This window comes from Amblyomma mixtum, chromosome 3, assembly GCF_055824585.1.
Source record: "Amblyomma mixtum isolate Tamu chromosome 3, ASM5582458v1, whole genome shotgun sequence".
Taxonomy (NCBI): Eukaryota; Metazoa; Arthropoda; class Arachnida; order Ixodida; family Ixodidae; genus Amblyomma; species Amblyomma mixtum.
In genome coordinates, this window is record NC_143014.1 from 121,583,364 (window position 1) to 121,606,606 (window position 23,243).

Genomic DNA, 23,243 nt, shown 5'->3' on the forward strand with positions numbered 1-23,243 from the left:
AACTTTTCATGATCAAAAAGTCTAAAAATTAAACACTACTTTGACTGTACCTTGACACAACCTATAAGTGCCACACATTAGTCTACATCACCACTAATGCACCTCTCACCAAGGATTTCCTCAGGAGTTTGTCTACAGCGTACAAGGAACCTATATTGGCTTCACATAACCTGAAACCACCACCCCCTCAGAAAATGAGAAACACTGCAGCACTTTTTTTTAGATGATTTATTTACGCAAACAAGGAGGTTAATCCATTATACACAATTGGAAATTTACAGTGGAACCCCGATTATGCGTCCCCGTTCATGCGACGACCTGCATTTTATGAAGAATTGGCGCGGGCCCAGCGAATCTACTATAGGGATAATGCAGTAAAAGCCTCGATTATACGACAGAAAAATATGCCCACCCCGCTTCGCATGACGGCAGGCAAAAGCCGTCCGGAATGAGATGCCGGCACAGAACTTAATTGGCAGAGGTGACTTGAACCAAGTTGGTTCTAGATTGAAATCAAGATAAAGACGTGCGCACAATGATGCCATTGAGCGCATGACAGCCTGTAATTAATGCTCTGCTGATGCCTCGAACTCAGGACACCACACGTGCGACCCGTGACCGTGGCTGAACTAATTCTCGTGGAGTGGAAACGGGTGCTTTTATAACGCGCGGGGCAATGAACTTTAATTAATTTTCGAAATCCCTGAAAGTCGTATAATCGAGGTGCTACTGCATCTGATACACTTTTATACAGTACAAATAGAAAATGATTGATGTCATCCGTCAGTGAAACAATTTAGAAGGAAGTATAGTTGTTTCCACCAATCATATTTCCTCCCATGGAACTGCCATAACTTCCTCCTGGAAAAGAATCGAATTGGGAATCAACTAAAGCAACTGCTGTGAAACATGCACACTTCGACAACACTCACAATGCACAGGACTCCAAATGCACCAATGAAGTAGTTCACCATCAGCTAAAATTGCCGCATAAACCCGTGTAAAGGCCGCACCATTTTCCCGAAAAATATTTTTAAAAAATCCGTGCAAGGGCAGCACTCGAACTTTCCACGTTTCTCGTGGGAATAACCTTCTAAATGCCCGCGCTGTGGCCTCCACAATCAGCTCCAGCTGCAAGCAACGGTGCGCTTTATCGCAGAGGATGTGCACGCGCCCAAGAACTTCCAGGTGCCGCCCATCGATGGTGCCCGAGGCTGTGGTTCATCATCATCACCGTCAACTTCCTCCTATGCCTTGAGCTCCTGCTACCCATACTGGCATCAGTTTTACCAGCTCCAGCTTTTTGTGGCTTTGAAAGGCACGAGAGTTGTGGTAGCGTGTTCACCATAGTTGTGGCTTTCGTGTGCTGCCGCCGAGCATTGAATTTTAGCACGATGGGCAAGCACCTTAATAGCTACACGGCTGGGAGTTTGCTCTCGAACACGGCAAGCGTGCGGCGGGCAGGAAATTCGACGTGGCCGAGAAGTGCGTCTGACTATTGTGCAACCGAAGGATGCACTGAGGAACACAAGAAGCAAAAAGCGCGCCTTCCGAGACAAGCCGTGCAGGTTTCCCGAACTGGAATCTGAGCTGCTTTGCCATGCGATGAAAGTGCGGAACAAGAGCTACGCATTGACGGCGGACATGCTGCGCCACTTCTTGTGGGATGAGCGTGCACCAGAGCACAGCAACAGCTCGGAGTTGGAAGACCCCGCGAGTGACGACTGAATGTAGAATAAATGCCGTTCATTCCGTGATTGGTGCTTTTACTGGGAAGAAAAAAAAAATTCCGCACTCCGAAAGTTGGCCCTCGAATCTAGAAAAAAAAAAGTGTGGCCCTTGCACGGGTTTATACGGTATAATACCGTATTTACTCGCATAATAGGCTCACTTTTTTTCCAGAAAATCTGGCTCAAAGTTCGGGGTGCGCCTATTACACGGGGGAAAATTTCCGGAAATTTTTTGACTCGCAAAATTGAACATACCGCATAAACGCACTCGTGTACGAGCCGCACCCCGCATTCCCGAAGAAAATATATCTTAAAAAGAAATCCGTGTAAGGGCCGCACCGAAACTTTCCACGACCCATGCGGGAATAGCCTTCGAAATGCACGCGCCGAGGCCTCCGCGATCAGCTCCGGCTGCGTGCAACGGGCGCTTGATCGCGGAGGCCACACACGCGCACAGGAGCTTCCAGGCGCCGCCCACGGAGGGCGCCCGAGGCCAAGATTATCATCATCATCGTTTTCCTCCGCTGCGATCTTTCGCTATCTATATTGCCATCAGCATCACCAGCTCCAGTTTTTTTTTGTTGCTTTCAAGTGCCGGGATCTGCAGTAGCGCGTTAGTTCATTGTGGTTTGTGGCTTTGCTGCCGAGCGTTGCGGTTTTAGCTCGACGGGCAAGAACTTTAATAGCTACATGGGCAGGAGTTTGCTCTCGAACACGGCGAGCGTGCGGCAGATCGGAAATTCGACGTGGCCGAGAAGTGCGGTGTGCCTAAATTTTTGTACGCGACTCCAAGCGCCCAGGTTTTCGCAGGCCTAGGTCGGGAACGTTTCCGGCTGGAGATGAAGCTTTCTGAACAGATGTTTAATGTGAGCATCCCTGAAAACTGTGTGCGGCTGTTCTAGGCGATGTCGTTGTACGTGCTGTGGGTCCGCAGCAGCTGCGACGGCAGCAGCACTAGTGAGGACTAGTAGTCAGTTCAGCAAAAACTTTGTTAAAATAAAGATTGGGGGCCGGCGAGGCGTCGGCTTGCAATCGTGTAAATACAGTATTGATCACAGTGCCAAGTTCGGGGTGCGCCTATTATGCGCGGAAATAAAAAAATCTGATTTTTCGTGACCAAACTAGGGGTGTGCCTATTATACGAGTGCGCCTATTATGCGAGTAAATACTGTATGAAGGTTCAGTAACTCAAGACCAGACAACGTTGACAGTGATTTGGAATGCCGAGCATGTTGTGTGATACTGCTCCATGTTTTCATCAAAACCCTCACCAAGGCTTCAAGAAGGAAGTGACATGTCGCGGAGTGAAATGCTTCTCCAGGCACACTATTTGAGCAGCTTCCACATCACTGCAAGCTTTGTATGAAACTGCCTACAAACTTGTCATAAATGAAACAAGCTGCCTTCCTTCATACTGTCTGATGATTAATTTTACAGGCGCAAGGGCAGCTTTGACCAAACAGTGTCATGGCACAAGGTGCTTTTGTCTACACAAGGTGGGTTCAAAGATCCACATTCCACAAATTTCACCCCAGAGAAGCAGAGCACAAGGCCAGGAAAAAGCTTGTACCCACTGGAAACCAACATGTACACTGGGGATCAAAGCCCAATCTCCCCGCATACTCTTCATACCATTTCAGAACCCTATTACGGTTCACAATTTCACACAGGCTGGTCGCTCACTGCATCTTACATACAAGACAGTGGCTAAACACCTCATGTGGAGAGTAATTTCCTCCATGCTATTGTTACGTTGGAGATGGCAGAGGACCACTACCGTATTTACTCGCATAATAGGCGCACCCCTAGTTTCGTCGCAAAAAATCAATATTTTTTTATTTCCGCACATAACAGGCGCACCCCGAACTTGGCCCTGAGATCAATACTGTATTTACATGATTGCAAGCCAACGCCTCCTCCCACCACCAAATCTTTATTTTAACAGTTTTTGCTAAACTGACTACTAGTCCTCACTAGTGCTGCTGCCATTGCAGCTGCTGCGGACCCACAGCACGTACAACGATATCACGTGGAACAGCTGTACACAGTTTTCAGGGATGCTCACTTTAAGGGGAGATGCAATAAGGGAGTAATTACTCATTGACATCCACCCAAGCGCAGCCATACGGCTACAAAGGAAAGCTATACAGCTTTCTCAGAAACTTCGCACTTAAAGAAAAATTTGTCCTGGTCCGGGGTTCGAACCCGGGACCATCGCTTCACCGGAGCAGTCGCTCTACCAACTGAGCTAACCGGGACAGCAAGCTTATGGTAGGGTGAGAGCGAATTGATCAATAACTTGAAATGGGAACAGTGTTGATCAAATGTTTAGGGGAATCCCCCAAGGTGGAGTAGATTTGTAATAAGGGAGTAATTACTCATTGACATCCACCCAAGCGCAGCCATACGGCTACAAAGGAAAGCTATACAGCTTTCTCAGAAACTTCGCAGATAAAGAAAAATTCGTCCTGGTCCGGGGTTCGAACCCGGGACCACCGCTTCACCGGAGCAGTCGCTCTACCAACTGAGCTAACCGGGACAGCAAGCTTATGGTAGGGTGAGAGCGAATTGATCAATAACTCGAAATGGGAACAGTGTTGATCAAATGTTTAGGGGAATCCCCCAAGGTGGAGTAGATTTGTAATAAGGGAGTAATTACTCATTGACATCCACCCAAGCGCAGCCATACGGCTACAAAGGAAAGCTATACAGCTTTCTCAGAAACTTCGCAGATAAAGAAAAATTCGTCCTGGTCCGGGGTTCGAACCCGGGATGTCAATGAGTAATTACTCCCTTATTACAAATCTACTCCACCTTGGGGGATTCCCCTAAACATTTGATCAACACTGTTTCCACTTCGTGTTATTGATCAATTCGCTCTCGCCCTACCATAAGCTTGCCATCCCGGTTAGCTCAATTTTAAGGCAGAAGCCTTTAATGCCTCATCGTTGTAAGCAGAAGTTGTCGACAGAAAATGTCACACTTTTCAATTGGTCGAAACGGTCGTGACGTCACAGTGCGCGAATTTCAAACGGGGCCAATTGTACTTTGGCTACTAACCATGCAACCAATTAAAGGGATTGTATAGTGATTCTCCAAGTTAGTGGGACTTACTTAACCAATTAACCTAATTAACCTTCCTAGTCAGACCAGATAAATAAATAAAACCGAGTAGGAAATTGGCCGAGCTCGGGAATCGAACCCCGGTCTCCGGAGTGCGAGACGAGCACGCTACCACTCAGCCATGCCAGCTCGATGGCTTGGAATGAACAAAGGCGCGTCTAGTGAATACGGTGTCTTCGTTCACTCCCATCTTCCTCCCTTCCCGTTACGGCGAGGTTTAAGTGACCACCGAGATATGACACACTGATACATTTGCTTTCCTCAAAAACCAATTTACCGATTATCAAGGCGTACAACCTTTCCTCAAAAAGCGTTGCATTCAAAGGGCAACACATTGCGCCGAACGGGTGGTGGCGTTCCGTGGACCACCTGACAGCGCTGCAACAGGCTGTCGCGTTCCACTTATAAAGGCGAAGCTAAAGCGTCATTAATTGGCAGTTAATTAATGCACCAACAGAATGTGAAGTGAACAATCGCGTAGCAGAATGCAGCACTCAGGCTTTCGCCTTTCACCACTTTAGCCGCTGAAGTTCCTCGTATTTTTGGTAGAGCGACTGCTCCGGTGAAGCGGTGGTCTTGGGTTCGAACCCCGGACCAGGACGAATTTTTCTTTAACTGCGAAGTTTCTGAGAAAGCTGTATAGCTTTCCTTTGTAGCCGTATGGCTGCGCTTGGGTGGATGTCAATGAGTAATTACTCCCTTATTACAAATCTACTCCACCTTGGGGGATTCCCCTAAAAATTTGATCAACACTGTTCCCACTTCGAGTTATTGATCAATTCGCTCTCGCCCTACCATAAGCTTGCCGTCCCGGTTAGCTCAATTGGTAGAGCGACTGCTCCGGTGAAGCGATGGTCCCGGGTTCGAACCCCGGACCAGGACGAATTTTTCTTTAACTGCGAAGTTTCTGAGAAAGCTGTATAGCTTTCCTTTGTAGCCGTATGGCTGCGCTTGGGTGGATGTCAATGAGTAATTACTCCCTTATTACAAATCTACTCCACCTTGGGGGATTCCCCTAAAAATTTGATCAACACTGTTCCCACTTCGAGTTATTGATCAATTCGCTCTCGCCCTACCATAAGCTTGCCGTCCTGGTTAGCTCAACTGGTAGAGCGACTGCTCCGGTGAAGCGGTGGTCCTGGGTTCGAACCCCGGACCAGGACGAATTTTTCTTTAACTGTGAAGTTTCTGAGAAAGCTGTAGCTTTCCTTTGTAGCCGTATGGCTGCGCTTGGGTGGATGCCAATGAGTACTCCCTTATTACAAATCTACTCCACCTTGGGGGATTCCCCTAAACATTTGACCAACACAGTTCCCACTTCGAGTTATTGATCAATTCGCTCTCGCCCTACCATAAGCTTGCCGTCCCGGTTAGCTCAATTGGTAGAGCGACTGCTCCGGTGAAGCGATGGTCCCGGGTTCGAACCCCGGACCAGGACGAATTTTTCTTTAACTGCGAAGTTTCTGAGAAAGCTGTATAGCTTTCCTTTGTAGCCGTATGGCTGCGCTTGGGTGGATGTCAATGAGTAATTACTCCCTTATTACAAATCTACTCCACCTTGGGGGATTCCCCTAAAAATTTGATCAAGGGGAGATGCGCGTCGAAAAAGCGAATTTTTCGCGACACTTTTCAGTTTTCGGTTTTTTTACTGCAAAATTATCTTTGGCCGTTCAGCTACAATCCCCAAAAAAATCAAGGTAAAATTCGAACGCGAAGTTAATAAAAAATCCATTTTATTGAGCCACGGCGGCTCGAGAAACTGCAATTTTTCGCGTACATTGTCAACTTTCGCACATCTTCCTCTTGAGAACGCGGGAGCGCCCGCCATTGTTGTCTGCTTGGAGAGGAAGAGTAAGCCTTCTTCTCTCAAACAGCATCTCCTGCAGTTTCGTATTCGGGCTGTAAATAATAAAAAAAAAAAACACATTTTCGGCACCTATTTCAAGCGTTTCTACTGGACCTTTAAATCACGTGGTGCTTTAGCGTAGCTGCCATTGGCCGAGACCGATGCGCAACTGCAGTGAAGCCCCCTCTTTTCTTATCGCCTGCTTTCGCTTTGTGCTCCGTCTACATCGATCTCTCCGGCGCTTGTTTTCTCAATTGGTTCAAAATGAACGACGAGACGAAGAAGCGCGATATCCGAGCTCGGAAATCTGACACGAAGAAAGCGTACCGAGGACGCGGTCGCTAGCCGTGACAGAAAGCGACAGCGGAAGACAGTCGCCCGACACCAGCTAGCCCTAACCAGGGCAACGGTCACTTGGGCAAAATTGACGCCGCAGTGAACTTTGTGAGCGCCTCGGAGGTGAAGATTGGACTCTTTGAAAGCGATACAGCTGTGAGCAGCCATCCCACGAGTGCCGCGATATGCGACATCAGCGCGCTTACGTTACTGGTAAGTGGGGCTGTTTGCCCAACATGCCGTACTTGCAACGTTGCGGTGCGTGAACCGGCCGAAAAACGTAAGGGCCTCTCAGCGTTTCTTGAACTTCACCGCAGAAATAGTGAGTGCCCTGCATCGCTACTTTCTTCTAAACACACGTCGAGCCGTGCTGTGCCTGGTGGACTCGCGAATGGTGCCAGTGGAAGCCAGAACTTTCAGAGCGGGAGCTCCCGCGACAGCTTCGCCGTGAACGTCAAGGTCACCGTGGCTGCGCGCGAGATAGGCATCGGGCATGAGCAGCTGTCCCGTTTTTGTGCGATTCTCGGCTTGCCAACGCCGTTGCATCTCAAGAACTTTGTTTGAGACTCATTTTTGTATTTTGTCAAGAAATTTCATGCGCCTGTGTCATGTTTTTCAAGAATACAGGTGTTTGAAACTTTCAAATGCGTTTTTCTCCAATTCTAATTTTCAGCATTTTTTACGTTTTGTGCACTAACTTTCAAGTACATAAAATTGTCCGATTTGGATTAAATTTTGCACACAGTCTCTTCAAAGTGTGTAGAATGCTGATATCTGTTTTAATTTTCAATATCACTTCTAGATTTTTTTTTAAATATTCAGAATGTTAGACTCGTAGTGCCCAAAATATACACTTTGGTGTTCCTGAATTTTTTTTTTACAATAATGGGATAATATGAAGAAATTTGAAGTAGATATAGGCATACTACATTACTATAGCAGCAAAATGAGCTATTGCAAGCTGCTGTAAACATATACCGTAAACTCTCAGTTGTACGAACGCCGGTTTATCGAATATTTCAGAATAACAAACTTTTTAAAAATCCCCGGCAGTTTTCTTACAGATTCTATGCACAAATGTTTCACTTAAACGAATTTCGGAATAGTGAATATTTCAGTTCAACGAACACGCTCAGAGGACCCAGGCTTATTTTTCCGATCAGTTCAACGAAGTTTTGAGCCCTGCACTGCAGGCGCAACCGATGCCCGCCCTCATCGAACCGCCGCTCCTGCGCTCCTGCAGCAGTGTAACGTCGCTCGCGCTACAGCGCCCATGGGGCAAGCGGCGATGCGAAAAAAAAAAAAACAGCAACGAGGCATGGCCTCCGAGATCAATAGTTAAACGCGCAAGTGATCTCGGAGGCCACGAACAGAAATAACATCGCTGGCGTTTACAGCGCCGCCAGAGCAACACGGCAATGTGTCACACCACAAATCACGTGGTGTGCCTGTTCTTTTCCGATCGCCTACGCCTAGTCGTGAACGTCGCTTTTTCTTTCCGGTCTCGTCGCTTCCGTGTGTCCACACAAACGACTCACGTGGTGTGTGTTTTTCATCGGCTCCGTTCAGCCTTCAGTTTTAAGTAAAAACGGCAATTCGCGTGCCCACTTTCGAGATGAGTGCGACGAAACGGAAGCGGTTGTCTCTGTCGGACAAGCTGGAAATCCTTCAGCACCTGGACAAGGGTCAAAGGCAAGTGGACGTTGCAGAGGAGTATGGAATCGCACCGTCGAAGTTGTCAACTATAGTTAAACAAAAATCGAAGCTTGAAGGAGAAACTTCAATGAATCCCGCCAGGAAACGACTCTGCACGGGGTATTTCAAAGAAGTGGACGATGCCGTTGCGGTATGACTTCGCGACCTACGCTCCCAAAACATCCCAGTGTATGGCCCGATGATACAGGGCAATGCGAAGGAATTTGCTCTACTTCTGGATGTTCGCGGCTTCGAAGCAAGCAGTGGATGGCTTACGCGATTTCGGGATAGGCATGGGATCGTGTGGAAAACAATCTGCGGCGAAAGCAAGGATGCCGACCAAGAGGCAGCGAGAGCCTGGAGGAAAGAAAAACTACGCGATGTAATTAGCGGATATTCACCTGACGACGTGTACAACGCGGATAAGACTGGTATGTTTTATCAGACTCTTCCAAACAAAACATTGGCATTCAAGGACGACAGCTGCAAAGGCGGGAAGCAATCAAAAGTAAGAGTTACTGTGCTCTTGTGCTGCAACGCCAGTGGCACCCACAAGCTCAAGCCGCTAGTAATAGGGAAATACGCGAAACCGCGATGTTTTAAAGGTCTCCCTTCACTGCCATGTACCTATAAAAACAACCAAAAGGCATGGATGACCAGGAATATATTCAGCGAATGGCTCCTGAGCCTGAACGAAGAAATGAGGAAGGCAAAGAGAAACATTCTTCTCATAGTAGACAACTGCTCAGCCCACCTTGTTGATGTTCATTTGAGCAATGTGCGTGTCGAATACCTTCCGCCCAACTGCACGGCTGTGCTTCAACCGCTCGACCTGGGCACCATTCAAAATTTGAAGGTTGAGTACCGACGGCGGCTGGTTCAGCGGATTTCGATCAATCTGAGGACTGGCAGCAATGCTTCCATCAACATCAGGCAGGCGGCCGAGATGGTGACAGGCTCCTGGAGGTCAGTAACTCCGGCTACCATTAGAAACTGCTGGCAGAAATCTGGCCTTTCCCCCCTGAGCAATGAATGCGAGCCTGAGGAACAGCGCGACGAGATGATAGACTCCGCGATGTAGACAGAGATCTGTCATCAGCTGGAGGTCGATAGCAATAGTACTTCGTTTGAAGACTATGCACTGTGCGACAGTGCACTGATTACCTGCGCTGGACAGACTGATCTGGAGACTGTTTCCAGTGTTCGTCCAGAGGAAGACGAATGCGATGAAGAGGAGGCAACTGCAGAGCCAGTTTCAAGCCCTGTAACTCTAGCTGAGGTTGTAGGGTGCATCGGAAAGTTCAGAGACTTCGTGTCTCAACAGCAAGCTGTGCCAGAAGAAGTTTACAAAAACATTGACTCTTTCGACAGTTATGTAACTTCTTGTGCTTTAAATGTACAAGTACAAAAGAAGATTACTGATTTTTTTTCGAAGTGAAAAAGGCAGCGTTTTAACTGCTATGCACCTTGTATAAGTTGATATTGTTACATTAGGCGGTGCATGCATAAGGAAGGAAGAAGAAGAGGCTCTTGAGTTTTTTGTGAAGACGACGACGGTCGAGCAGTGTCGGCTGGTGCCTGCAGTAAACGCCTGTGGTTTTAAAGCCCTGTTTTCCGTGTCCGCTCTCTGCAATCCCAAGCGGAACTACCCCGTAACATCTTGGTGGAGGTGCTTTCGATCCCCCTGGCCACAGCTCCTCGTATTTCTGCGCCAGAAACCTGGATTTGCGCAGTGGACGCCATCTCCCCGAACTCACACCACCGACTGCCACAGTAAGCATGACTTCCCAGGACACATCTCCCGCTCCGGACACTCCAGCTGCCCACATGGTCTTAACCAAAATCCGCCATCCGCCTATTTTTAACGGCGAAGACAAGACGGATGTTGAAGATTGGCTCGACGAATACGAAAGGTGCGGCAAGAATAACCGTTGGGATGCTAGCATAATGCTCGCAAACATCATCTTTTATCTAGCGGGAACTGCGAAGACCTGGTTTACCAACCACGAACAGGAGATGCCTACTTGGGACATCTGCAAGCAAAAACTTAAGGACTTGTTCGGCAAGCCAATTGGGCGAGCTCTCGCAGCCAAAAACGACCTGGCTACTCGCACTCAATCGTCAACCGAATCTTACCTTGCCTACATACAGGACGTCCTCGCCCTCTGTCGAAAGGTAAACACCTCCATGACCGAAGCTGACAAAGTGGGCCATATACTTAAGGGTATCGCCGATGACGCATTCAATATACTTACCTGCAAAGACTGCTCTACGGTGGACTCAGTCCTGCAAGTGTGTCGCCGTTTCGAACAGGCGAAGCAGCGCCGCATCGTCCATCGGTTTGCGCGCCTTCCCAACACGGCGACTACATCCTCATGCGACGATCTGCCCACTTTGCAGCAGTCTTCAAGTCAGAATAACCTCACTACCATCGTCCGCAGGGAAATCGAGGCCTTGACTCCTGTTCCACTTACAACACCTCCTGCAGAGGCAACAATAGCTATGATACAGGCTGTTGTCCGCCAAGAATTCGCGAACGTGGGCCTCGTTTGCAATCCTACCACGCCACCCCCTGCATTCGGCCGCCTTCGCCGCTCTTACTGCCCACCTCACCCGTCCGCCTGTGTTGGCTCACTTCAATCCATCAGCACCCACAGAAGTACGCACCGACGCAAGTGGTCATGGCATTGGTGCCGTTCTCGCACAACGTCAGCTCGGCTCCCCTCGCGTCATCGCCTATGCCAGCCGACTCCTCTCTAAGGCCGAACAGAATTATTCCATCACTGAACGTGAGTGCTTAGCCCTAGTCTGGGCCATTACGAAGTTCCGCCCTTACTTGTATGGGCGGCCATTCACAGTAGTCACTGACCACCACGCCTTGTGTTGGCTTTCTACACTCAAAGACCCTACTGGCCGCCTTGGACGTTGGGCCTTGCGCCTTCAAGAGTACAATTTTTCAGTAGTTTATAAGTCTGGCCAGTTGCATCGAGACGCCGATTGCCTGTCCCGTCATCCAGTCGACCCGCCAAGCCAACCTGAATGCGACAATGACGATTTCGTGCTCTCTCTTTCTGACTTTTCCAACATTTACCGTGAGCAACGCCAGGACCCTCAGCTTCGCGAAATTATCAGTCGCCTCTGCGCCGATCGCCATGACCCTGCCCTTCGTTTGTTTGTGCTCCGCGACGGCACCTTATACCGGCACAATATGCGACCTGATGGCCCTGACCTTCTACTAGTCGTCCCTCAGCACCTACGCAAAGTCGTCCTTGAACAGCTTCACGACGTTCCGACAGCGGGTCATCTAGGCGTCTCTCGCACATATGACAGTGTGCGCCGTCGGTTTTTTTGGCCAGGCCTCTACCGCACAGTCCGCCGATACGTGGCTGCTTGTGACCGCTGTCAACGCCGGAAAAAGCCATTAGTTTTACCAGCTGGACTTCTGCAGCCGATCGACATCCCCATAGACCCCTTTTCTCGCGTGGGTCTGGACCTTCTAGGGCCTTTTCCGCTCTCCGCATCGGGGAACAAATGGATTGCGGTGGCCACTGATTACACCACACGCTACGCGGTCACACGAGCAATACCAACCAGTTGTGCAACCGATGTCGCTGCTTTCCTCCTCAACGACGTTATACTCGTCCATGGAGCTCCCCGCCAACTGCTCACCGACCGTGGTCGTTGCTTTCTTGCGCGTATAGTCGACGAGATCCTACGGTTGTGCAACGTTCGTCATTCTTTCACGACTGCCTACCATCCCCAGACGAACGGGCTTACCGAACGCCTTAACCGGACATTGACTGATATGCTGTCTATGTACGTGTCTGATGACCACCGCGACTGGGACATCACGCTGCCATTTGTGACATTTGCATACAATTCGTCGCGTCACAACACTTCCGGCTACTCCCCCTTCTATCTTCTATACGGCCGTGACCCTCTGCTTCCATTCGACAGCCTGCTCCCTCCAGTCGCCACTGCCAGCTCATATGCCAGTGACGCCATAGCTCGAGCTGACGTTGCCCGCGTTGTTGCTCGCAACCGACTCACAGCCTCCCAGCACTCCCAGAAACGTCGCTATGATTCCTGTCATCGCAACACCGAGTATTCTTGCGGCTCTCTCGTGCTGCTTTGGACCCCAGCTCGCCGCGTTGGCCTCTCTGAAAAACTTTTGCCACGATATACAGGCCCCTACCGTATTTTACGACAAGTGACACCAGTGACATACGAAATTGTGCCCTTGCATCCCGCACGCCATACCTCCACACCTCGCACTGAGACGGTCCATGTTGCACGCCTCAAGCCGTACTACACGGACCCTGGTGTGGACGCTAGTACGCACCGGGACGGTGCTTTTCAGCCGGCGGGGTAGTGTTACATTAGGCGGTGCATGCATAAGGAAGGAAGAAGAAGAGGCTCTTGAGTTTTTTGTGAAGAAGACGACGGTCGAGCAGTGTCGGCTGGTGCCTGCAGTAAACGCCTGTGGTTTTAAAGCCCTGTTTTCCGTGTCCGCTCTCTGCAATCCCAAGCGGAACTACCCCGTAACAATATGTATAAATTCCATTTCACACTTTTGACACTATGAATGCCATGTCTTATGCTCCATGAATTGCACTTCAAACTTTTGACTCTGTATGCCATGTCTTATGTTAGTCTAGTGAATATTCAGTTTAGTGAACTTTCAGTTAAGTTAACTATTTCCTTCGGTCCCTTGAAGTTCACTCAAGTGAGAGTTCACTATTTACTTATCAAAAAAGTGTGCACAAAAAGCCCTATATTGTAGTTTTGAGGACTCTCTTACACAAAAACTAATAAAGCTACATAAAAACTAAAAGCATATTTGGAATCAGCATCAAAAACTCTATCAAAGACCACAGTTTCATAACCTTGGTTATAATATTAAAGAAAAAGTGTTTTCGAGGAGCATCTCCCCTTAAATGTCTGTTTGGAAAGCTTCATCTCCAGCCGGAAACCTTCCTGACTTAGGCCTGTGAAAACCTCGGTGCTTGGAGTCGCGTACGAAAATTTAGGCACGCCACAGTCGCAACAGCCGCACTTCTCGGCCACGTCGAATTTCCGGCCTGCCGCAGCATGCTTGCTGTGCTTGAGAACCAACTCCCAGCCGTGTAGCTATTAAGGTGCTTGCCCGTCAAGCTAAAACAATAACGCTCGACGGCAAAGCCACAACTACAATGAACTAACACGCTACCACAGATCCCAACACTTTGACCGCAAAAAAAAAAAAAAAACTGTAGCTGGTGATGCTCACGCCGATACGGATTAGCGCAAGCTCGCGGCGGAGGAAAAAGTTTATGATGATGATGAGCTTGCCCTCTGGCGCCCTCCATGGGCGGCACCTGGAAGCTCCTGTGTGCGTGTGTGGCCTCCTCGATCAGCTCCGGCTGCGCGCAGCCGGAGCTGATCGCGGAGGCTACGGCGCGTGCATTTTGAAGCTATTCGCGCGTGGGCCATGGAAAGTTTCGGTGCAGCCCTTACATGGATCTTTCTTTTTTTTTTTTTTTAAAATTTCCTTCAGGAAAACAGGGTGTGGCCCGTACACGGGTGCGTTTATGCGGTATGTTCAATTTTGCGAGTCAAAAAAATTTACGGAAATTTTACCCCGCGCAATAGGTGCACCCCGAACTCTCAGCCGGATTTTCTGGAAAAAAAAGTGTGCCAATTATGCGAGTAAATACGGTAATCTCGGGCAGCATTAGGGCTGTCCTCTACCCTTTGACGGCTAGGCTACGAGTGGGCTCAAATGACACATGCTCATGTAAGGGGTGCGACAAGTGCCATTGTGGGATGAATAATGAACTTGCCTCCAAAGCGGCCACTACCAAAACTGCTGGAGCCAAAGCCAGACCCTCCACTTGCCATGGTCCCTGCAAAAGCAGGGGTTCCAGACGCAGATCCAATGGGACCCACTCCATTACCAAAGCCACCAGCATTGCCGCCAGCAGCATTCAGGCCACTTGGTGTCGAGTTTAAGAACAGTTCAATGTAACGATGTTCTGAAATGAGACAGAAAATGCCAATGATCAAGCACTGGTTGGCCCTAAAGCCCCATAAACATTAGTACGGAAGACGTAAGTACTGAGTGGGACATACTACCAAAACACCAAACCAATATAAATTCCATAATTAATTACCAAGGTATAACTAAAACGGTCTTTGATTGCATGATGCACTAAACCTAAATGCACGGTGCTGATCACCCCGTTAATCATGATGCTTACACCATTTGCCAACTGAAGTAGTGACAGACAGTGTCATGAAAACTTGCAAACAAGTGTCAAAACTTGGCAAGACCAATGGCAACTTGCGATCACACAGACAGTGCACCGTGAAAATGCGTCGTGCGGCTGTCGTCACATTATGACCACTCCACATACTGCGAACATCTGGATATAATGAAAGGCACATGAAGGTCACGTTCACTATAAGCAGGCTCGACTGTATGCCTTAGCATCCAGTCTGTCTGGCCATAAGTGCTCATTCAGGCTTCTAAGGCACAACCTCAAACAAGCTTTCAGGTCAGACTATGTGCACTTTCTTATATCACTGCAATACTATGCCCGCACTACCATTCAGCTTGCCCAAATGATCCTTTCACACCAATTTACTACCACCCATCCCCTCCCCACAATTATTTCAGACACCTACTACCTCCCACACTTATCATGCATGTTAATCAAGACAGACGGCATATCATACTTATTAAACTTCTATCTAATGAAGCCGATAAAATCCGCAGTTTAGTTGACAACACTGAAATTTCACTATATAGAAATTAGTCATTTAGCATGCCAAGAATCCTCCAATATGTGTTGCAGATCATTCATGAAAAAACTTTTTATCTGGTGAAAGTGGTCCTCCTCTTCTGCCCTTTCTTCGCCATAAAAAATGGTGTAATGAGTCGTTCGTATGCCCACTGAGATTGCATTGTGTGTCTCTTATTGCTAGCTGCCTCAGCATATCTATCATGCCTAGCACCTCCAGGGTGACAGGGACGATGCACCTGTCCCGAGTTTTGGTTTTGCCGTCATCGTCATGCTTCTGTGAGTGCCCGAGTATACCACTGACAAGATATGAAGACGCATTCCATCGCTGCACATTTCTACTTCATCCCTTCCACCAAGCAATAATAAACGCATTAAGGCTGACGCACATGGGACGAACTTACACGGCAAACCTTGGATGGTGGCATGCTGGCATACCATCACCAGGCCAGATCATACATGATGCAAAGGGGATTTTGCCAACATGGCGACGCGGCCTCAAGCGGGGCCCTCGCTTCGTATTGAAATCGTCATTTTATTGCGTTTTACGGTATGGCCACTGGATGTAAATCGCTCACAGGGCTTTCGATTGGTCTGATGTTGCTTATAACGAAATAGATGGCCAATAAATTCTCCCCATATTTTATTTCGTCTAACGATTCAGCAGCTCCTAGGCCAAGCAATGGAAGTCAGGGTGTAATGACAAAAATGATTCACTTTATAAAAACCAGAGAGCAGCACAATGGCTTGGAGTTATCATCACATTTGCCTATGTTAAACTAAATGTGGATGTGACATACAGCACAATGTCCTGTAAAAATGCTTGCATTCAGCAACAGTGTCACTTAACCTGCGCACCAGATACGACTAGAATCCTTCAATATACAGTAGAACCCTGCTGTTACGTTCCTCACTGCTGCGTTTTCCCGGCTGTTACGTCGTTTTCTTCGGGTCCCGGCATAGCTTCCATAGGATCCAATGTACTGGGAACCCCGCTGTTACGTTGTAGCCGAGGAAACGTTCCCGCATGATACGTCGGAACTGGGCACCCCGAACACCCGCCCGGGCAATGTGCGCCAACCGCCATTTTGATTTTTGACGAGTCTTGGCCAGGCTTGGCTACGGAACTGGCTGCAAGAAGCCACATGCGAGTTGGAGACGCCGCCACTAGATGGCTATCCGCCTCGCTAACGCCGAACTTTGAAACCACGATGCCGCAATCTTTATCGTGCTTTGATGGCGTGATAGCGTCGCGCAAGTGGCAGGCGCTTACCCTTGTGGAAAAGCTGGACGTACTAAACGCAGTTGACAGGCAGCCAGGGCGGCCTACGCGGAGCAGCGCGGCGAGCAGCCTACGAACATTTCAGTGCTTAACGCTGTGCACAACGTCGCTTCAGCGTGGACTGGAGTGAGCGCGTCAAATGCACAGCACTGCTGCGCGCGGTGTGGCCTTCGCATAGAAGTGGAAACTGCCGTGGAAGATGAAGAGTAGTACGCAGCCTCTTGTGATCAAGAGCTAACTTAGGCTATGCATTGCGCTGGGTGCCACGGGAATCGCATGAGGCGACTACGTCGCCGTGGATGCTGCCGTCGTGACGTCGGAATGTCAAAGCATTGCCGAGATCGTTGCGAACTCGGTTGTGAGTGAAGCCGCTGACTGCGATGACGAGGAGGAGCACGAGCTGCATGATTCCTGGGAGTTGGCAGATCCGATTTTTGGAGAAGCGGCTCTGGACCTCCTCCGCAGGTGTGTGCGTCACACCGCAACGCGACGCTGACAGCAATGCGGCCTTCCAGGCTATTGAGAAACGAGTTGTTCTTTCCAGCGAGCGAAAGAAACTGCAATCCACCATTCTCGATTTTTTAAAGTCCTAAGGTCACTTTGCGGAAATAAATTGTTTCAAGTCAAAGCTGCGCTGTTTTCATGAATTTTTGGTGCTTTCCTCACTGTTGCGTTTTCCCGGCTGTTACGTTTTTTTTCCCGGTCCGGTGAAAAACGTATGAACGGGGTTCTACTGTATCGCAGAATTTGACCTCAGCAATCAAGAAGGTCACCATTTGTTTTACCTGCAACACAGCTTTACCTTTTTTTTGCACTTCTCTAAACTGCTTTTCCAGTGCACAGCTCTCAGCTTTAATGTAATCTCCATCGTTCTAAATTGACAGCTTGTTTTCATAAATATTTAGAATTTCTACGTTTACCAGATTGATTTTGTAGACTTAATTCATACATCCATTGTTATATACTGTTCTAACTGCTGTTCTCAGCTGTACACTATTACATTATTGATACACCCTATCCTTTCCATTGTTTTGGCGACTAACCTGATGTTTTCTTTCAATGTAATTTTACACGTGCTTGTGCGCTAACACAGACAGAGCAAGTCTAGTGTAACTTGAGCAAAGGTATGAATGGCAATGCAATAGAGAACCACACAAAGACACGACATAAAGGCCAGGTCACATGGTGCGTTTTTACGGTGGCAAGTCAGTGATTTCCGCCTGGCGTCGAGAAAAACGCCTGCCGCCGCCGATCTGGACTTGGCAGATATTGAGCCGTGGCGCCCAGCGAGACCGGAAGCGGCGGATGAAGCGAGCCAATATCAGCGCAGAAAGCCACTCTTCCTGTTTGGCTGCCTCTGCCTGCCGCCGCCAACATGGCCACGATGGAAGACGAGCTACGCAGTGATTTTGGCATGGAAATGTTATCGTTATGAAAATAAATGCTTCATAAGAGATGAAATGTCGCTTTTTTGGAGAACACGGCCGAATCTTGGACCAGAATGCCTGCGTTTCCTTCCTGAAGTGAATGTGTCGCAAAAAAAAAAAAATGCACCCTCTGGTGTCCGTGGCTGAGCGGGCGTTTAAAGGTACGTGACGGCATGCATTCGAGCATGCAAATTCTTATAGATATGTATGCACGCGTGCTAAAATTCGTACAGTGGTGTCAAAGTGAACACTTTCATGATTTTAACAGAAGGGTGAGCGTCGCTGCTCTCACAGACCTCCTTGCTCAGTGGTGTTTGCCACTTGTTGATCACATTTGCTTTCGGGTCGAGGGATACGCGGCAGTGCGCCGGCGCTTCTACTCTCTGTGTATCTCTAGGCAGGCATCGCGCTGCCACGACATTTTCTGCCATGCAAATATCGTTGAAAAAAACGTTGCATGTATCCCACGCTTAAAACATGTCGCTGACCTTGCTAAGGAGCAAAGGACAATATACTGTTTGTAATTAGTAATTAGGTAAATTCTTTAGGTAATCCAAATGAAAGTCGTTGCAGACCACCAAAAATCCCAATTAATTCAACAATCTTCTTGTTCATTAGAGACCCAACCACTGGTTCCACTCACGAGGTTTTTGCAGTTCATTTTCAGACTGACTATTGCTGTAGTGAACAGCCACGCCTGCTACATGACCGTGAGTGAGCAAAGATAGTGGCTGGCACTGAAAGCATGTCCCTGCCCTGTCACATTTTCAGACAGCAGAATAGGCAGGATAAGAATTAATTTGACACCTGCTTGTTTGAGAGCAACAATAACCACAGACTTGTGTGCTGTGGTTATTGTTACATACATTCTCATACAGATCATGCTACCTTTTGTGAGACTGAAATCAGCAAAGGGTGAACTACACAACGGCACTGTAACCATGGCATGTTTTTAACAATGGAGTTAAGCAGGCGGATGCCACTGCAACTAAGCCATACTGGCAGGCATTTTCAGAATGAGTAATGAAAAATAACCACCTGAAGCAAGATGAACGCAAGGACAGCTAAAATTAGACAAATGCAACATACCGTAAAAACCCGCATATAATACGAGGTTTTTTCCCCATAATTAGCGTCCTAAATTTCTGCCTCGTACTATTTGCGGATCCGAAAAAAAATTTTCGAAGTTGCACGAAGTTTTGGTATCGTTATTGCAGCGTGGCTACGGCTTGGCTTCGTTACTCTCAACAAACGACGTCAAGACGTTTCTTTGTTGATCCGTTGGGTGCGCTGGGGGTCGCGGTGTGCTGTGTGCCTGTTGACAACGCACGTGCTCACATGTAAGGCACGCTTCGTGAAGTGGATATTGTTTTGGGGAGCACGATGTCAGGGTCTCGAAAACAATACTCAGCTGCTTTCAAGCGAAAAGTGATTTTAGCTGCAGAGAACATCGGCAACAGTGTAGCTGGGAGGCAGTTTGGTGTCGTTGAAGGAAGCATTCTTGGATGGTGACGACAGAAAGAAGCCCTTTTCGCATGCAGCAAAACGCAACGAAGCTTTCGCGGCCCCTTGATGTTTGTGTAAACAAACCATTCAAGGACGCAGTCAAGCGGTGCTACGCCGAGTGGATACGCTCAGGTGAGCCTGCAGTGACGCCAACCGGCGGCGGAAGCGGGCTTAAGAAGTGCGGCATCTTGAACGCCCTCGATGGCACGGAAGATGAGTACGTTTGGGATGATTTGTCGGACAAAGTAATGTCCACAGAAAGCGCTGCTGAAGAAGAAAGTGATTGAAGTGAAGTACGGGATGCGATTTGAATAAATGTCTTCTATGAGCTTGCGTCACTCGTCTTATACGCGGGTAATACTTTTTTTTCCCATTTCGCGTCTCTAAAACTTCACCTCGTATTATATTCGGGTTCGTATTATACGTGGGTTTTTACGGTAAGCCAAATAAAAGAATGCTTACGCATGTGGGCCTTATCTTTGCTCATGGCTTTGACAGCTTCCTCATGTGTGGCAAACTCAACATCACATTCACCCGACGGACGACCGCTGTCTTCATATATCAAATGTACGTTTACTGGATTCATGGGCTGGAAAAACTGAAAAGAGAAAAACAAGAATAAAATTACCCTGTTTCACATTGAAAGCACTATCTATTTATACTGTGTCAACAACCTGTTGTGCTGAAAAACGGTAAACAAGAAAACTTCAGTCAACCAAGAAGCTTTCGCTGAAGTTTAGAAAAGCACGACTTCTTTGGCACCTGTAGCGAATCACTCATGCCTAAAACAACGTGAGGAGTGTCTGAAGGTGCAATAATTTGAGCTTGATCAAATACAGGAAAACAACATATGCCATTCATTAACACTCACCTCAAAAATGTCGCGCTCAGTAGCTCGGAATGGCAGACCTCGCATGTGCACAAAGTGACCAGTAGCGGAAAAACGGGCGCCACCGCTAGAACCTCCTGGAAAACACAAATTTCATTCAGGAAAACGCAGCACTCAAACTTAATATGCACTCACAGCCTTAATAGTAAACACTCTTACATCAGAAACTCATGTGAAGAACTTCCAGTAATAAATAAATAAATAAAGAACACTTTGGCCTGAACTTTACAAGAGTATCCAACTCAGAAAGAAGCCCTTATTGCAAAAAGGATTGCAAAAGCTATTTCTGAAACCCTTCTTAATGAGACCCCCTTATAGAGAGAGCATCCTTTGTTCTTTCATTGTATACTCTGTTCTAAACCAACAAGTGTGGCATGAAGGTCTCAGCAGCATGACACTGGACAGTGTGACATGCCAAGTTTTACTCAGCATTCTGTTCAACAAGCAGTGGGTTGGCAGAAATATGAAAACGGCTCGTACTACGCTTTTTTTATCAGTTCAACCACATACATGGTAGCTGACAGGAGACTAGAGAGCATATCTATGGCCAATTTACAATACAAAGCATAAGTACACTTATGGCAATCCTCACACAAGCCCAAAATAAAAATCAAAGGAGCAATGAGCAAGTTGGTGGCCAGTGACCACTGAGGTTAATTAGCACCATTCATCAAAAGCATTACGTAGTAAAATTTACACCTGAAATTCGAGAAGGGGGGTCGCCCTATATGTAGGGTCTAAGGTAGTTTTGGCAGAGCTACAGGTAGAATGAGCTTCGTGCTGGTGCCCCGTCTAACAGAGATGCATGGAGCTCCATGTTAAGTGGTTAATTTGCATGCAAACCAGCTCATCTGCCAAAAATTTGAACTGCCTGCCGCCACAGCCTTTACCTGGCTCACTTGAGCCTCTCTAAACAAGCGGAAGGTAATGTGATAGCTAACTTCCAGTAACCTCCCCGGTGTGCACTGCACCAGAATCCAAAACTACAGGATTGCCGACAGTTTGGTTTGCCACTCCTGGCAGATTCAAACGACTGACCATAGACAGTTTTTTTTGCACACAAATGTGGATTGCCACATTGGGGAATGCAGCATGGAGAGAATCGTGCATGTGCATAATGTGCGTATCACCACCTGCTCCTGCCTTCACCTTTGAAGGTGGAAATAAATTGATTATACATGGATGCGGCCTTTCGCCATGAATGCTCTGATATCTTTTTCCCGCTGTGGTCTATGGGCCTGGCATGGACTGAATGAAGCGAAATGTACCGAAATGATACTTCTAACACTGGTCCGCGGTTTGTCATATGAATCCACCCTTACCAGGCTAATCAGCAAGGAATCTGGGTAGCAGGTGAGTGAGGAAGGAATGGAAGGTGTGCTGTTTTGCTGCCTTTGATCTCCATTTGCTTCCCACTGCTAGCCATGCAAAATTGTAAAGTGTGGGGTTTAACGTCCTGAAGCGACACATGGGCTGTAAGGAACGCCACAGTGGAAGGCTCCAGAGTAACCTATACCACCTGGGGCTCTTTAATGTGCGCTGATATCACACAGCACATTGGTGCCTTTTGAGTTTCACCTCCATCGAAACGCGGCCGCCATGGCCAGGATTGAACCCAGGTCATCTGGCTCGCTATTTCGTTGTTGCGTGTGTTATTTTGATATCTCGAAGAAGTCTGCGTGTTACGATGCCATGTGGAAGGAGTTTGTGGCCAAAGCGTACAAGGAAAAAATTTCAACAGTGTGGGAAGACTGCAGAAAAAGCTTGTTAATTCGGAAATACGGATAATTCGAACCACCGGTTAGGTCTCGGCCAACTCCCATGCAAGTTCATGGCATCAGATGCTCACAATTCAGATGCTATGGGCCTCGCACAGTTACCGTATTTACTCGCATTATAGGCAATCTTTTTTTCCAGAAAATCCGGCTCCAAGTTCGGGGTGCGCCTATTACGCAGGGTAAAATTTCCGGAAATTTTTCGACTCTCAAAATTGAACACACCGCATAAACACACCCATGTATGGGCCGCATCCTGTTTTCCTGAAGGAAATAATTAAAAAAAAAAAATATCCGTGTAAGGGCCGCACCCAAACTTTCCCCGACCCACGCGGGAATAGCCTTTGAAATGCAAGCGCTGTGGCCTCCGCGATCAGCTCCGGCTGCGAGCAACGCGCGCTTGGTCGCAGAGGCCACACACGCGCACAGGAGCTTCCACGTGCCGCCCACGGATGGCGCCCGTGGTCAAGCTCATCATCATCATCATCATCAACTTTTTCGTTCGCCGCGAGCTTTCGCTATCCGTATCGACATCAGCATCACCAGCCCCAGTTTTTTTATGGCTGTCAAAGGGTTTCTGTTTCTGTCGTAGCGTGTTAGTTCATCGTAGTTGTGGCTTTCTTGCGCTGCCGCCGAGCGTTGTTATTTTAGCACGACGGACAAGAGCCTGGGAGTTAGATCTCGAACACGGCAAGCGTACGGCAGGCCGGAAATTCGATGTGGACGAGAAGTGCGGCAGTTGCGACTGCGGCGTGCCTAAATTTTCGTATGCGACTCCTATCGCCGCGGTTTTCGGGGTCCTAAGTCGGGAAGGTTGCCGGCTGATGAAGCTTTCTAAACAGACATTTAAAG

General features: G+C 48.0%; 2 protein-coding genes across 2 annotated transcripts in view; one reads left to right on the plus strand and one right to left on the minus strand.

The window, feature by feature from the left end:
• Positions 1 to 210: 210 nt before the first annotated feature.
• The window catches only part of LOC149351649 (heterogeneous nuclear ribonucleoprotein F-like), a 60,796-nt gene continuing 37,763 nt past the window's right edge, over positions 211 to 23,243 (minus strand). Inside the window, exons 8-11 of the mRNA XM_089580984.1 lie at positions 20,599 to 20,693; positions 20,190 to 20,325; positions 14,553 to 14,744; positions 211 to 861 (exon numbers count right to left, since the gene is read on the minus strand). Of these exons, the coding sequence (XP_089437110.1) occupies positions 797 to 861; positions 14,553 to 14,744; positions 20,190 to 20,325; positions 20,599 to 20,693 (488 nt within the window). The 3' untranslated portion in view covers positions 211 to 796. The remainder of the gene's footprint in view (positions 862 to 14,552; positions 14,745 to 20,189; positions 20,326 to 20,598; positions 20,694 to 23,243) is intronic.
• The window catches only part of LOC149351650 (uncharacterized), a 249,816-nt gene continuing 233,634 nt past the window's right edge, over positions 7,062 to 23,243 (plus strand). Inside the window, exon 1 of the mRNA XM_089580986.1 lies at positions 7,062 to 7,248. Coding sequence (XP_089437112.1) covers positions 7,221 to 7,248 — 28 coding nt within the window. The 5' untranslated portion in view covers positions 7,062 to 7,220. The remainder of the gene's footprint in view (positions 7,249 to 23,243) is intronic.